Below are 14315 nucleotides of genomic sequence, written 5' to 3'. Positions count from 1 at the left end.
AACTACTCTGGGAAACTAGCTTGGGGAAGGGCAGGGAAAAGGGAGTTTCTTAACAACTCTGCAGAAAACCAAATACAGCATCTTGTGCCAGGCTTGTTAACAGATTAATGCTGAACCCTACCTACCTGTTGGTTGCAGCTGTATGGAATTACTATTTTTTATTGTGTTGTGAATTTGCTTTGAGAGGCTTCACAAGAATTGATTCATGCGTAAAATAATAACCACAACGTCCTCTAATTCCTCAAAATTGCTGACCATTAACTTGGCTGGCAGATAATATTATTTTGAACCATACACAACAATATGAGGTTTGACAGCGGGTCAACATGGATGAGTTGTCTGTGCCCTAACTTCTGGCAAAAGACTGCTACTGATTCATTGGAAAGATAATGCTATGACCCGCTTTTAATCAACTCTTGCAACATATAAATGGATTGCTTTTAGACACAGATTGCAAATACAATATTTGGAACTCATTTCTAAAAATCATGACAGCTTGCTAATAATTCTTTATTCGTTGCAATAATTAAATTTCATACAGTACTCATATTTCGCATTGCATCACATTTTCAAATATCTTTGGTCTCTTTTCTTTCACTTTTATTTCCTCACTGAGCCATTTCAGTGAAATATCATTTGAAAAATCACACAATTAAATCACATCATTTTTCAACCACATGCATTTGAAATTACGCAAAGGGGTTTGTGTGTGGAAGCCCCAACTCTTGCTGTTTGCAGGCTTCCATCGTTTCTTTCTGTCATTTACGTTTCCTCAATATAATCTGTTGCTCAACCCCACAAATACTCTGGAAGACAAGAGGGGTGAGGAATGCCCCCCCCCCCCCGGAGAGGGAAGGGGGAAAGCCAAGCAAACGTGGGTTGTGGGTGGAGATGAGGAAGCGAAGCCATTCTTCTTCCGGAATATGAGGGAATTCTCAGAGAAGCCAGGGGAGTTTTGCAAAGATCTGTAGGTTTCCATTCCCCGCTTTTTTTCTCACGTCTTGGCTTGGCTCCCGAGGAGACAAAACGGAGAGCAGATGCGGGAAGAGAAGGAAGAATTATGGAGACGGGGGTGGATTCCCAGCTCCTTGCTAGACGTTGCAGTAGTCCGAAGAGCAGCATCGGATGCTGACCTGGTGGCCGTGCGACTCCTTGTTTACCCCGCAGCCTTTTTTCTTCTGTCTGCTGCAGCCCAGGATCCTGAATTTCTCCTTTCCGTCTGTGGGTGGGGCGGGAGAAGAAGGGAAAGTAGGGAAAGTTTGGCATCCGCGGCCCCTCCAGCCTCTCACTGCAGCAGCCAGAACCAGCTCTGCGCTTGTAAACTTCCTCCTGTCTCACCCCAGCCTCTTAAGGTGCTCGCACCCCTCTGCTATCCCATGCCTGCATTCATTCGTTTAATTTCTCCTCACTTTTCTGTCCCAGCTTTCCTGCAGGGAGCTCAAGGCTGCGCACATGGTTCTTCCTCTCCTCCTCCTTTGATCCCTAAAACAACCCTGTGGGGTAGGAATATTTAAAATAAAAATACAAAATGTCCAGTAGCACCTTAGAGACCAACTAAGTTTATTCTTGGTATAAGCTTTCATATGCATGCACACTTTGCACACTTCTTCAGATGATAACAACAACAACAATTTATTATTTATACCCCGCCCCTCTGGCTGAATTTCCCCAACCTCTCTGGGCGGCTTCCAATCAGGTGTTAAAAACAATACAGCATTGAATATTAAAAACTTCCCTAAACATAGATACCTATGCACACAAAAGCTTATACCAAGAACAAACTTAGTTGGTCTCTTAAGGTGCTACTGGACATTTTTTTAATTTTATTTTTATATTTCGACTGCGTCAGACCAACATGGCTACCCACCTGAATCTAGAACCTGTGAGGTAGGCTAGGCTAAGAAGCAGTGGCAGTAATGCTAACTCAAATAAAATATTTGGGGGGGGGGGAGGCCGGATTTAGGTATGATGAGGCCACCCTAAGCTACTGAAGGTAATGGGGCCCTTTATATGTCCAGCTGTCCTTTGTCAACAACAAATTGTCGCTGTTTTTTGCGTTGAATAATAGGTATCTAAAGCCATTTGCCACTGTTACTGTATGTAAGGTTTTATTTTATTTTTTTTTTATCTTATATTTTGGAAATGTACATCCAGAGTTTTTTCCCTTTAATTTTTTTGGAGGCCCCCAAGAGAGTGGGGCCCCTAAGCTATAGGTTGTTTGGCTTATACATAAACCTGGCATGAGGGGGGGGGGCAGGTAAGCCCCGCCCTGCATAATCGATCGCATGAGACGCTGCATGTACATGATTTGAATTGCAATGTCCATCAACTCTGGGGGCCCCAGCCCCCCAAAAAAATATTTTTTTGGGGAAGGGACCTTGGCTCCTAGGAGTAGGCTCCTATGCTCTGTGGGGATAGTCCGATGGCCTAGTCCGATGCTCTAACCACTGTGCTATGCTGTGTATACATTGCAGGCTTAAAATGCAGCTAGGGTGTACTTTTTATGCTCCTTCATTGTCTTGATTCAGATAGAAGCTGGGTTTCCCAAGAAACAGCAGGATAGATAAAAGAAATGTGGTTTGTGGCTTTGTGTTCATCACTTTCTAAGCCAGCAGCAGTGGGATGCTGGATTAAGAGCAGACCACATTGGGCTAACTTAATGAAAAATTCTTCTGATTTCTATGTGTTGACAGGCAGGGATGCCTTTACCCTATGCAAAAGGTGTTTGCACTGGGTCTGGAGAGGAATTAGGAGTGCCGTAAGAATTCCAATCAGTTTGAGGCTGGTTTAAGAAACAGCGTGGCAGACAGCAGTATCTTTTATAGCAAAGCACAGGATACCTATGCATATTGGATTGTGACATGTGAACACATTTAAAAAGACAACTGCTTTGGAACGGCAGTAGATGGGAGTGTGGACACAGCCTCTGTCTCTTTTTGTGTACATGGGCGACTTAAGAAACTACACACACACACACAAAGCAACAGCATCACTGCTAAAACCAGTTCCATATTATGAAAATCAAGTGCCCTGGGCCAGGGTGCTTAGAAGGACTAGAAAAGGTCTTAGGGGAAATTGGTAGATTGCACCAGTGACGTACAGAAAACACGGGCTTCAGACCTGTGTTAGTCAACCTGTTCAATAAGTGCTGCCCTGGTTCATATGGCCGCAGTTTCCATCGTCTGGCAACAGAGATATTCCTGACTGTTCCACGAGTCAAAGGTCTCCCTTTCTTCAGACACCTGAAAGGAGCTTGCAGACCCCAAGTGGGCCATACATACCGTATTTTTCGCTCCATAAGACGCACTTTTTTCCTCTTAAAAACTAAGGGGAAATGTCTGTGCGTCTTATGGAGTGAATGTGTGGTCCCTGGGGCTGGGGGTGGGACCCGGGCTTCCCCCGCCAGCCCCGCAAGCTCTGGGAGCAGCGGGAAGGCTGCGCGCAGCCTGCCCGCTTCTCCCCAAGCTGCTCTTTGGGGCTGGAGGGGGGGGGGAACCCTGGCTTCTCCCACCAGCCTCGACAAGCTCCTATGCAGCTCTTAGGAGCTTAGGGGATGAAGGCTCCCCGCTGCCCTGCGGAGGCTTCTCCTCAGGGAAAAGCCCGCAAGTGCTGCACACATGTTCCATGTGGCTCGTGAAAGGGAGCTCTGAGCAGACCCTGGGATGTATACAGGCTCTGCTCAGCGCTCCCTTTAAATATATATTTTTTCTTGAATTCCCCCTCTAAAAACTAGGTGCGCCTTAAAGTCAGGTGCGCCGTATGGAGTGAAAAATAGGGTAGATCACATTTTGAGAGACTCCGGACCCGGGGCACGGAATCTGCAGCCTTACTGATGTCGTTGGACTCCAACTCCCATCAGCCCCAGCCAATGGTCAGGGATGGTGGGAGTTGTAGTCTAGCAGCACCTGGAGGGCTGCAGGTTTTCCGTGCTCAATTCAACCGGTTCTGAATGATGCGTCAACCAGACCAGGGTCCCTTACCTTGGCTGATGCGGATGGTCATGCATTTTTCTCCCTGAGACATGCAACCTTCGACTCCAGTCATGCACTCGGCATCGGGACTCTTCATGAGACAAGTGTTGCATTTGACACTCTCTGGGGAAGAAAGCAGAGTGAGTCCTTGCTTTTGCTGTAAGGTCTGCTGCCTTGTGTAACACACAGTTGGACTACTGCAATGCGCTCTACGTGGGGCTACCTTTGAAGGTGACCCGGAAACTACAACTAATCCAGAACGCGGCAGCCAGACTGGTGACTGGGGGCGGCCGCTGAGACCATATAACACCGGTCTTGAAAGACCTACATTGGCTCCCAGTACGTTTCCGAGCACAATTCAAAGTGTTGGTGCTGACCTTTAAAGCCCTAAACGGCCTCGGTCCAGTATATCTGAGGGAGCATCTCCACCCCCATTGTTCTACCCGGACACTGAGGTCCAGCGCCGAGTGCCTTCTGGTGGTTCCCTCACTGCAAGAAGCCAAGTTACAGGGAACCAGGCAGAGGGCCTTCTAGGTAGTGGCGCGCGCCCTGTGGAATGCCCTCCCACCAGATGTCAAAGGAAAAAAAATGACTATCTGACTTTTAGAAGACATCTGAAGGCAGCCCTGTTTAGGGAAGCTTTTAATGTTTGATGTATCACAGTATTTTAATATTCTTTTGGAAGCCGCCCAGAGTGGCTGGGGAGGCCCAGCCAGATGGGCGGGGTATAAATAATAAATTATTGTTGTTATTATTATTATTATTATTATTATTATTATTATTATTATTATTATTAGGACTTACCCCCGGATTCAAGCAGAGCAAGGGAACAAACGGCAAAGCATCTTGGAATCGATTGCTTCTCTCTCAGTCGAGATCTTCAGTCAAGGGGTAAAATAACCATCCTACAGACCTTTGCAAAAGCACAATCTGTAGGCGGTGGGTGCAGTGGCTGGCTAATCATTCCCAAGACTGGGGGTGGTACTCAAGAGTAGACCTATTGAAATTAATGAGCAGGACTAAGTCAAGTCCATTGCTTTCAGTAGATTTGTGCAGCATAACACTTAGTTGAGTACCACCCTCGGAAACGAGATGGACAAGATTCTATGTGTGTTCCCGTACCATATTTTCAGTACTCTTTAACCTTACAGTTGAATATTTGCGAGTCAACGCCAGAGGCCAAGGCGAAGCATAGCTGGGCATTAAAACGTGGGTTTGCACCCCTTTGGCTTCAAGATCAAATACATGCATCTAGGGAGATGGGCAGGTTTCTATGTATGATTAACAGACCAGTAGTGTTCAGGACTGGGGGTCAAGACCCTGAGGGGGTTCAGCTTCTTTTCAGGCATGTCTAAAGTCCGTTTCAGGGGCCTAATCCAGCCCTCTGGCCGATTTAATCTGGCCCCCGTGGCAGTATATGTCCTGGGGTAAAATCCTTAAAAAAGCTCAACTTTGATCAGCCCTCACGCATGTTTACTTCATCAAATCTGGCCCTCTTTGAAAAAAGTTTGGGCACGCCTGTTTTAAGAGTTAGATAGGAGAGGGTAGGTGTCAAGAGAAAGGAGAGATTCACCAGCAACATCCACCTTTTTCTCTCTTCTCAGGAATACAGACAAGTTTAGGTAGTTTAGGAGTTTGCTCTTGACCAGTTTCAAGAGACGCAGGCTCTTTAAAAACCATTTTTCCTTGCCAGTCTATTACTAACAGCAAACTGTCTTCTGACTACCCACTCCACAAAAAATAATGATGATCCTGACCACAAGCAGACCACCATTGTATCACTTTGGCATTGAACAGGCAGGCAGCCTGTGGGTCACACAAGACACAGAATCATAGAGTTGGAAAGTTCCCCAACGCAGAGGGGTGTGGTCCAGCTCCGAGGGCCTTCTGGCAGTTCCCTCACTGAGAGAAGTGAAGTTACAGGGAACCAGGCAGAGGGCCTTCTTGGTAGTGGCGCCCGCCCTGTGGAACGCCCTCCCCTCAGATGTCAAGGAAATAAACAACTATCTGACTTTTAGAAGATATCTGAAGGGAAGCTTTTAATATTTGATGAATTATTGTATTTTAATACTTTGCTGGAAACAGCCTAGAGTGCCTGGGGAAACCCAGCCAGATGGGTGGGGTATAAAATAATAATAATAATAATAATAATAATAATAATAATAATTAATAATAATAATAATAATAATAATAATAATAATAATAATAATAATATAGTCCAACCCCCTGCAATGCAGGAATCTTGACCAACATGGAGCTTAAACCCACAATCCTGAGATGAAGAGTCTGATGCTCTACCAACAGGATTTTCCTTGTGCAGTGGAGTCTCTGTGCAAGAGAGGCTGGCTGATATAAGGACCCATCTGGAACTCAATTCCCAAAATAGTAAGGAGTCGTAAATGTCTTAATTTAAGATCCATTGATACGTCTGATACCAAAACATTTTCCTAGGTAGCAGTGAACATTCCCATTATTTATCCCAAATGTTTTTTAAACTCTGCACATCAAACATATTTGTTGATAATAAATATCTATAAAAAGTCATCACTGGCTTTTTAGTGTCCAATGAATTATCCAATTGCTCCCAAATTTTGGGTGTCTCAAAGGCTGTGAAGGGTGCCGGACCAAACCAAGTTGCTTAAAAGATGTTGTTGCTTCAAGTATTGGCACTGTGCCACCTCTGACAGATGGTATTTTTCTCTTAGAGCATCATACATATAAAATCAGTCTTCCTCATCTACACCTTTTATCATCCAGCTTTTTTCCATATTGCCATATTTTCCCCAATTCTACTTTAATAGAGCAGGGATAGGCAAACTCAGCACTCCAGATGTTTTGGGACTACAACTCCCATCATCCCTAGCTTACAGGATGGTCAGGGATGATGGGAGTTGTAGTCCCAAAACATCTGGAGGGCCAAGTTTGCCTATGCCTGCCATAGAGCATTTTAAAAATAAATAAATAATGTTTTTCAGATTTATACATTTCACTAATTTCACAATCATTTTAACATTTCAAAACTTGACTTCTTTCCCCCCTTTCTGCGGTTCCTTAAATTTAGCTTTAATATCTTCTGAATATCCAAATTAACTTAATTTTATTCATTTATTCCTCTCCTTTAAATATATACTCTTATAAAAATGCAGGCTATTACAAGAATCCTGCCAATGTTCTTATCTGTTTACAATTTATCTGTAAATATTCAATAAAGCATTTCTTTTATAAAAAGTTTGTTATCTTGATTTCTTATTTTCCAGTAGGTTTAACCATTTCTGCATATTCCATAAGCTTTTATATCCATTCTTCCTTTGCTGGGACTTCTGCTTCTTTCCATTTTGGGGCGAGTAACATTCTTGCCACTGTAGTAGCATACATGAATAAGTTTCTATATAGTTTAGGTAGTTCTGTCCCTATAATTCCCAAAAGAAAAGCTTCTGGTTTTGGGGGTTTTTTTTAATAAGCATTATTTTAAACATCCTTTTCAATTCATTATATATCATTTCCCCATAGAGGAAGTGTAAGGAGTAAGGATAGACAGCATCTTAAAAAACAGAGACATCACCTTGCCGACAAAGGTCCGTATAGTTAAAGCTATGGTTTCCCCATTAGTGATGTATGGAAGTGAGAGCTGGACCATAAAGAAGACTGATCACCGAAGAATTGATGCTTTTGAATTATGGTCCTGGAGGAGACTCTTGAGAGTCCCATGGACTGCAAGAAGATCAAACCTCTCCATTCTGAAGGAAATCAGCCCTGAGTGCTCACTGGAAGGACAGATCGTGAAGCTGAGGCTCCAATACTTTGGCCACCTCATGAGAAGAGAAGACTCCCTGGAAAAGACCCTGATGGGAAAGATGGAGGGCACAAGGAGAAGGGGATGACAGAGGACGAGATGGTTGGACAGTGTTCTCGAAGCTACCAGCATGAGTTTGACCAAACTGCGGGAGGCAGTGGAAGACAGGAGTGCCTGGTGTGCTCTGGTCCATCGGGTCACGAAGAGTCGGACATGACTAAACGACTAAACAACAACAAAGGAGTAAGGAGTCGATGATCCCCTGTGGCCAAAGACGACTATGCTCCTGCTGCTAGACCAAGTGACCAGCATGCTGTTTCTTCCTCCAGGAAGTCTCCAACCATGCTCTTGCATGGCAGCTGCTTTTCCCCTCCAGTGTGGGAAGGAAGGGGTTAATCCACAGTAGCCACTCTGACTACTGCTGAAGCTCCCTGTCACCTTTGCTCTGCCCTAGTGCTGTGTTGATCTTCTGCTGCATCCCTACCCGCCCCCTTGCTGATCTTGGAATTTTTGTTTGTCTCCCAGAGTCCAGATGCTCAAGGCCTCATGGTGTTTTGCTGTGGCTGAAAGGCAGCAGCAGGCAAGCTAAAGAGAACCTGTCAGCATCCGTGAGATGGCCCTGGTTCCTCTCTACACCAGCCGTAGCTTTTGGGGATCCAGCCCAAGGACCATGGGCAGGTTGGGTAAGCATGTCAGGTGACTAAGGTGTTACATGGGCAAATCCTTTCTCCTCTCGTTGCTGAGCCAAAGGGGAAGGGAAGGAAAACAGAAAGTACTGAAACCTCTTAGTTGTGGATCTGGGCATTAGAGGGAATGGAAGTTCTGTATGCAAAATGCGCTTAAAGATTGTTCCCTCCCTCACCCCAGAAAAAGAATTCTGGGTACTGTAGTTTATTACTATTACTATTTATTTCATTTCTATGCTGCTTTATATTTTTAAGAAAAATCTCAAAGCGTTTTACAGAATATTAAAACAATCAGGAAGAAAGTCAAATACAGTGGAACCTCAGGTTACATATGCTTCAGGTTACATACGCTTCAGGTTACAGACTCCACGAACCCAGAAATATTACCTCAGGTTAAGAACTTTGCTTCAGGATGAGAACAGAAATCACACAGCAGTGACGTGGCAGCAGCAGGAGGCCCCATTTGCCTCCACCTATTAATTAATAACCCAAGATCACAGCATCTTTCCAATAGTTTCTGGACTTTCATGCAGGGTCAAGATCTCCCTCACCTGGCTAGTGCTTACTCTCTGAGGACATCTATCTCCAATAACACATATACAGTGGTACCTCGGGTTGCAGACGCTTCAGGTTACAGACTCCGTTAACCCAGAAATAATACCTCGGGTTAAGAACTTTGCTTCAGGATGAGAACAGAAATTTTGCTCTGGCGGCGCGGCGGCAGCAGGAGGCCACATTAGCTAACGTGGTGCTTCAGGTTAAGAACAGTTTCAGGTTAAGAACAGACCTCTGGAACGAGGTACCACTGTACACACAAAAATTGGTACCACTGTACACACAAAAATTGACTGGTAGGCGAAGATGATAGAATACAGTGGTGCCTCGCAAGACGAAAAGAATCCGTTCTGCGAGTCTCTTCGTCTAGCGGTTTTTTCACCTTGCGAAGCAAGCCCATTGACGCTATTAGCGGCTTTTAGCGGCTTAGCGGATAAGCGGCTTAGCGGCTTAGAAAAAGGGGGGGGAGGGAAAAAAACCCACAGGAACTCGCAAGACATTTTCGTCTTGCGAAGCAAGCCCATAGGAAATTCGTTTTGCGAAACAGCTCCAAAATGGAAAACACTTTCATCTAGCGAGTTTTCCGTCTTGCGAGGCATTCGTCTTGCGGGGCACCACTGTATTTAGAACTTGCAAAAATGACTGGGAGATTAAGAGGAAACTCAAACCAGGAAGAGAATAAAGGTTGGACAATATTTAAAGAATATCTTAAAAAGTATGTATTGTGATGATGCAAATCTCCTGACAGGTCTAGATTGAATCTTGAATAATAACGAAATTATAGAAGCAAAAATCACCTTTGATGTGTAACAGTTAAAAAATAAGGAAGTGCGTATAGACCAATCATGTGTAAAAAGTACAATGAGGTGAATCGGAAGTCAAAAGTGTGTGTGATATCAAATGATATGTTGCTAGTGTTGCGTTGTTATGAGGGTATGGTATTGGTCTGTTTGTGTTGTTTTTTATGTAGTATGTAAATTGTTTTGCAATAAAGCTTTAATAAATTAAAACAAAAACAAATATAGAGTATATAGTCAAAGCAACATAATTAACAGAAAACTACAATATCTTAAAGATTTCAAAATATTACAAAGGAGGTCAACTACGGAATACATATTTAACACAACGTTAACAAACAAACAAAAAACCTTAAACATTTCCCCCAAAATTGCTAAGTGAAGTCAAATATAAAATGCACATTTAAAACAGCCTAATTAACAAGAGAATAAAAGATGATCATAAGCATAACACGGCTATTTGGCAGACACAAAAAGATGGAGCAAAAGAATCCAATAGTTAGGGGTTTGTTGTCAGGAATAGCGATGTCCCTCTGGTCTCACCAGGAGCCTCTTTATTAAGGGTATTGGAAGTTGTAGTTCTGTGAGTGGTGAACTACAGTTCCCAGTATTTTTCCAGGAGATGTGGACTTTAATGTCTGGTGTGTACTCAGCCAAAGATGCTAAATAGCCCTGAAATTTTCAGGTGGCATAAGGAATCTCCATACAGATTTGCATGCAGATTTACAGCAAAACCAGGGTTCTCTACAAAGAAGCCTAATTTTTTAATATATGTCTTCGGGCACCACATCAATAACAAAAGTTTTTAAAATATCTACCGTATTTTTTGCTCTATAAGACTCACTTTTTCCCTCCTAAAAAGTAAGGGGAAATGTGTGTGCATCTTATGGAGCAAATGCAGGCTGCGCAGCTATCCCAGAAGCCAGAACAGCAAGAGGGATTGCTGCTTTCACTGCGCAGCGACCCCTCTTGCTGTTCTGGCTTCTGAGATTCAGAATATTTTTTTTCTTGTTTTCCTCCTCCAAAAACTAGGTGTGTCTTGTGGTCTGGTGCGTCTTATAGAGCGAAAAATACGATATATCTTTTTTCCTCCTGGCAGGTTTTGGAAGGGAATATTGGGGTCCAGGAAAAAATGTGGAATGTATTTTCTGATTTCGGTGTATGTGACATGAAGAGATTATAGGCACATGCAAGCAAGATTTGTGCAAGCACTTCTAGTTGGCTTTAAAGTATTTTTGCTGCAGCATATCCTGTTGCCAAAGAGGCAAGCCACTTTCTTGGTTTAAAAAGCAGCTTGCCTCTTTGGCTATTGCTGTGGCAACAAAATGTAGGGGGGGGAGGGAAACAGTTGTTTTCAGTCAGGTCACCACTACTGAGCATACATTTGTTTAATGACAAATTCAGGCGTGATTGTCATGGAATCGTAGAGTTGGAAAGAACCCTGAAAATCATTTACCCCAATCCCCAGCAATGCAAGATTTTTTGTGTGCAACGTGGGGTTCAAACCCACCACCCTAAGTTTAAGAGTCCAATGCTCTACCAATTGAGCTCTCTCTCTCTCTCTCTCTGTGTGTGTGTGTGTGTGTGTTATGTTTTAAATGGCCCTCAAGAAAGCTTTCAGTCCAGGGTTGATACGACTGCCAAAAGATGAAACAGGCTTGGCTGCATTAACCTTAAGAAACAAGAAGTTGGCATATGTCCAATATATTTTTCACACATGAGATGGAAAAACCCACTCAAGTTTCCATGGCACCGTTTCTGAATACTGTTCTTTGAGGGCATAACACTGAAAGCAGAGATGCTAGCCAATACAGGCTCAAATTTTCGCATTACGGACCAATATCAAGCACAAACGACTAATTTCAGCGCTCCATGCAAATACTGTCTTACTGCATGATTTGCTGATGCATCTGGCAAGAACAAGAAAAAAAATCTGTCCTTCGAGCCGGAGTCGAACCAGCGACCTAAGGATGACTTTGGCAGCAGTCTACAGTCCTCCGCTCTACCAGCTGAGCTATCGAAGGGACAAGCCTAGGGTGCTGTGCCTCACCTTTTAACTGTGGGTGTGGTTGGGCGTGGAACTGGAATTTCAATGGGAGATATTCCCTTTGAATGCCTTCCCCAGGCTTCCAGCCTCTCCGCCAGCAAGCCTAAGATCTAAAGCATGGGTAGGCAAACTAAGGCCCGGGGGCCGGTTCTGGCCCAATCCGGTCCACAGATGGTCCAGGAATCAGCGTGTTTTTACATGAGTAGAATGTGTCTTTTTATTTATAATGCAACTCTGGGTTATTTGTGGGGCCTGCCTGGTGTTTTTACATGAGTAGAATGTGTGCTTTTATTTAAAATGCATCTCTGGCTTATTTGTGGGGCATCGGAATTCGTTTATCCACCCCCCTTTATATATATATAAAGATAGTAAGAAAACCCACAACCATGAAAATCCTGGGCTGGATTTAAACTAAGTCGCTGCATTGGCAGAAGCCAGCAGGCTGTTGTGCTGAAACGTGAAAAGCTTTTGAAATAAAAGACCAAGGTAAATCTCCATCCCTTCCTTTTGGGCCTGAGAAGACCACTTCTCTTCTTTAGATCAGGTATGGGAGAATTGTTTTTGTAACGTTTGTTTGAAATATATCCCTTGCTGTAATGCGTCCCTTGTTGTAAGCTGCTTTGAGCATGGTGTGTGTGTGTGTGTGTGTGTGTGTGTAAAAGTAGCATACAAATAAAATGAATGAATAAGTGAATGAATGAACGAAACTTTGGCCCTCCTGATGCAGCTAAACTACAACTCCCATCAGCGTAAGCAAGCATGGCCAATGGCCAAGGATGATGGGAGTTGTAGTTCAGCAGCATTTAGAGGACCAAAGGTTCATCACACCTCTTCTAGATGTTGCTGGACTGTACATCATCCCTGCCCGTTGGGGCTCTTAGGTGCTGTAGTTCTGGATAGGCAAACAGGTTCCCCATCTCTGTTATAAGGGGTCCCCCTCATCTCAGTTCATTGACTTAACTTGCCTTCAGTGTGCATCTTATGATGATGTTGTCATCCATCATCAACAGCCGCCGCCGTTGCCTCTGCAGTGTCATGACTTTGTGCCAAGATTTCTCAAGGAATATACAGAAGCTTTCATTGAAATTCCAGTTCCATGCCCTGTAGGCCAGTCACTGCCTTTTCTTTTTTTAAAGGAAGCCGCATCCCAAGTTAAAAAGAACAAGGCAAAGCTTTGGGCTTGTTCCTTCGATAGCTCAGCTGGTAGAGCGGAGGACTGTAGATTGTCGTCCAAGCCATCCTTAGGTCGCTGGTTCGATTCCGGCTCGAAGGACAAAGTGTTTTTGCTTGCCAGAAGTAGCTCCTGATCTCTCAGCCAATCATACACTGTGGCTTCCCTTGTCATGACTACAAACAGTCTGGAGAAACCCTCTGAGTCATACCGAAGCCTCTAAGCTGAAATAAGATCTCGTAGTTTGAAAATACCAGAATATAGTTTTCCGCACCTGGCCTTGAGACAAGCGAGTTTCTTTCTTTTTTAAAAAAATAATAATATTTATTAACAGTTTAAACACTACAAAAGAAAAAAATTAACAGTTTAAACACTACAAAAGAAAAAAAATTAAAACAAAACAATACAATACAGTACAAAAACAAAGACACTACATAACACTAACACTAAGACATTAAACTAACAAAACAAAACAACAAAAACAATTTAAAACACACCCAATAATTTCAATATCTTATCTTTCATTCACTTGCTTCAATGACCTCCTCACACCTCCCTTTTTGTATTCCACTTCAGTTAACTGTTTCAGCAATTCCTTTCCTTCTTCCTCTGTTTTCTGTCCTGTAATTTATCTTAACATATTCTAACCTTATTTTTTCCCTTTAATACATTAGTAATCTATTTGTACTTAGTTCCTTGTAACATTTCTACTAAAGCCATATAACTTCATTCCAACATTTTTCTAACATTCATTGATTTTACAGTATTTCTGTAAATAATCTTTAAACTTTTTCCAGTCTTCTTCCACCGACTCTTCTCCCTGGTCTCGGATTCTGCCAGTCATTTCCGCCAGTTCCATATAGTCCATCAACTTCATCTGCCATTCTTCCCGGGTGGGTAAATCGAGACAAGCTCCTGTTTCAGCTCCTGTTTCAGTTGTCGGTTTGTCGACCAGCTACTGAGCCTTGCAGCACGAAATGAAAGGAGTGCTGTGTTCATTGGCAAAGGGGTGGACACTGTTCAATAAAACGCTTGTGCAACTGATCAAACCTGCAAGTGCTATGGCCCTCGAGAAGTGCTGCTGGTGGTGGTTGTTGTCGTGGGGAACCCCATTCCCTCAGCAGCAAGATACTGCCACTGCAGTGCATTGCAAAAGCAATTCCTCAAAGCATAGAAGCTTCTTGGAGGGGAGTAACCAAGACCCCGCAGAACAAACAAGCAGCTGCTACACATGTATTGCACAGCTGGTGCCTGGGGAAACCAGGACTACCGGAGTCCGACTCAGGAGAGGGGAG

At 43.5% G+C, this 14315-nt stretch overlaps 1 protein-coding gene and 1 long non-coding RNA gene across 8 annotated transcripts in view; one reads left to right on the top strand and one right to left on the bottom strand.

Annotated features, from left to right (window-relative positions):
* The first annotated feature begins 546 nt into the window (after positions 1 to 546).
* Positions 547 to 14315, top strand: part of LOC310837577 (L-amino-acid oxidase-like) — a 28711-nt gene continuing 14942 nt past the window's right edge. Inside the window, exons 1-4 of one of the 7 annotated variants that reach the window (XM_083724402.1) lie at positions 871 to 967; positions 4769 to 4910; positions 6209 to 6356; positions 7482 to 8447. In XM_083724402.1, the coding sequence (XP_083580528.1) occupies positions 8378 to 8447 (70 nt within the window). In that variant the 5' untranslated portion in view covers positions 871 to 967; positions 4769 to 4910; positions 6209 to 6356; positions 7482 to 8377. Of the gene's footprint in view, positions 968 to 1422; positions 1501 to 4768; positions 4911 to 6208; positions 6357 to 7481; positions 8448 to 14315 lie in introns of those variants that run through there. The other 6 variants (XM_083724400.1, XM_083724398.1, XM_083724401.1 and 3 more) reach the window with 6 other exon arrangements.
* LOC310838129 lies at positions 964 to 4881 on the bottom strand. The gene is made up of 3 exons (XR_014560708.1): positions 4776 to 4881; positions 3981 to 4094; positions 964 to 1219 (listed from the first exon to the last, which is right to left on the bottom strand). It is a non-coding gene; the product is annotated as an uncharacterized lncRNA (long non-coding RNA).

Source organism: Podarcis gaigeae, assembly GCF_964106915.1.
Source record: "Podarcis gaigeae genome assembly, chromosome: 2".
In the NCBI taxonomy this organism is placed as follows: Eukaryota; Metazoa; Chordata; class Lepidosauria; order Squamata; family Lacertidae; genus Podarcis; species Podarcis gaigeae.
The sequence above is the reverse complement of the archived record's forward strand: the minus strand, read 5'-3'. Positions and strand labels throughout refer to the sequence as shown.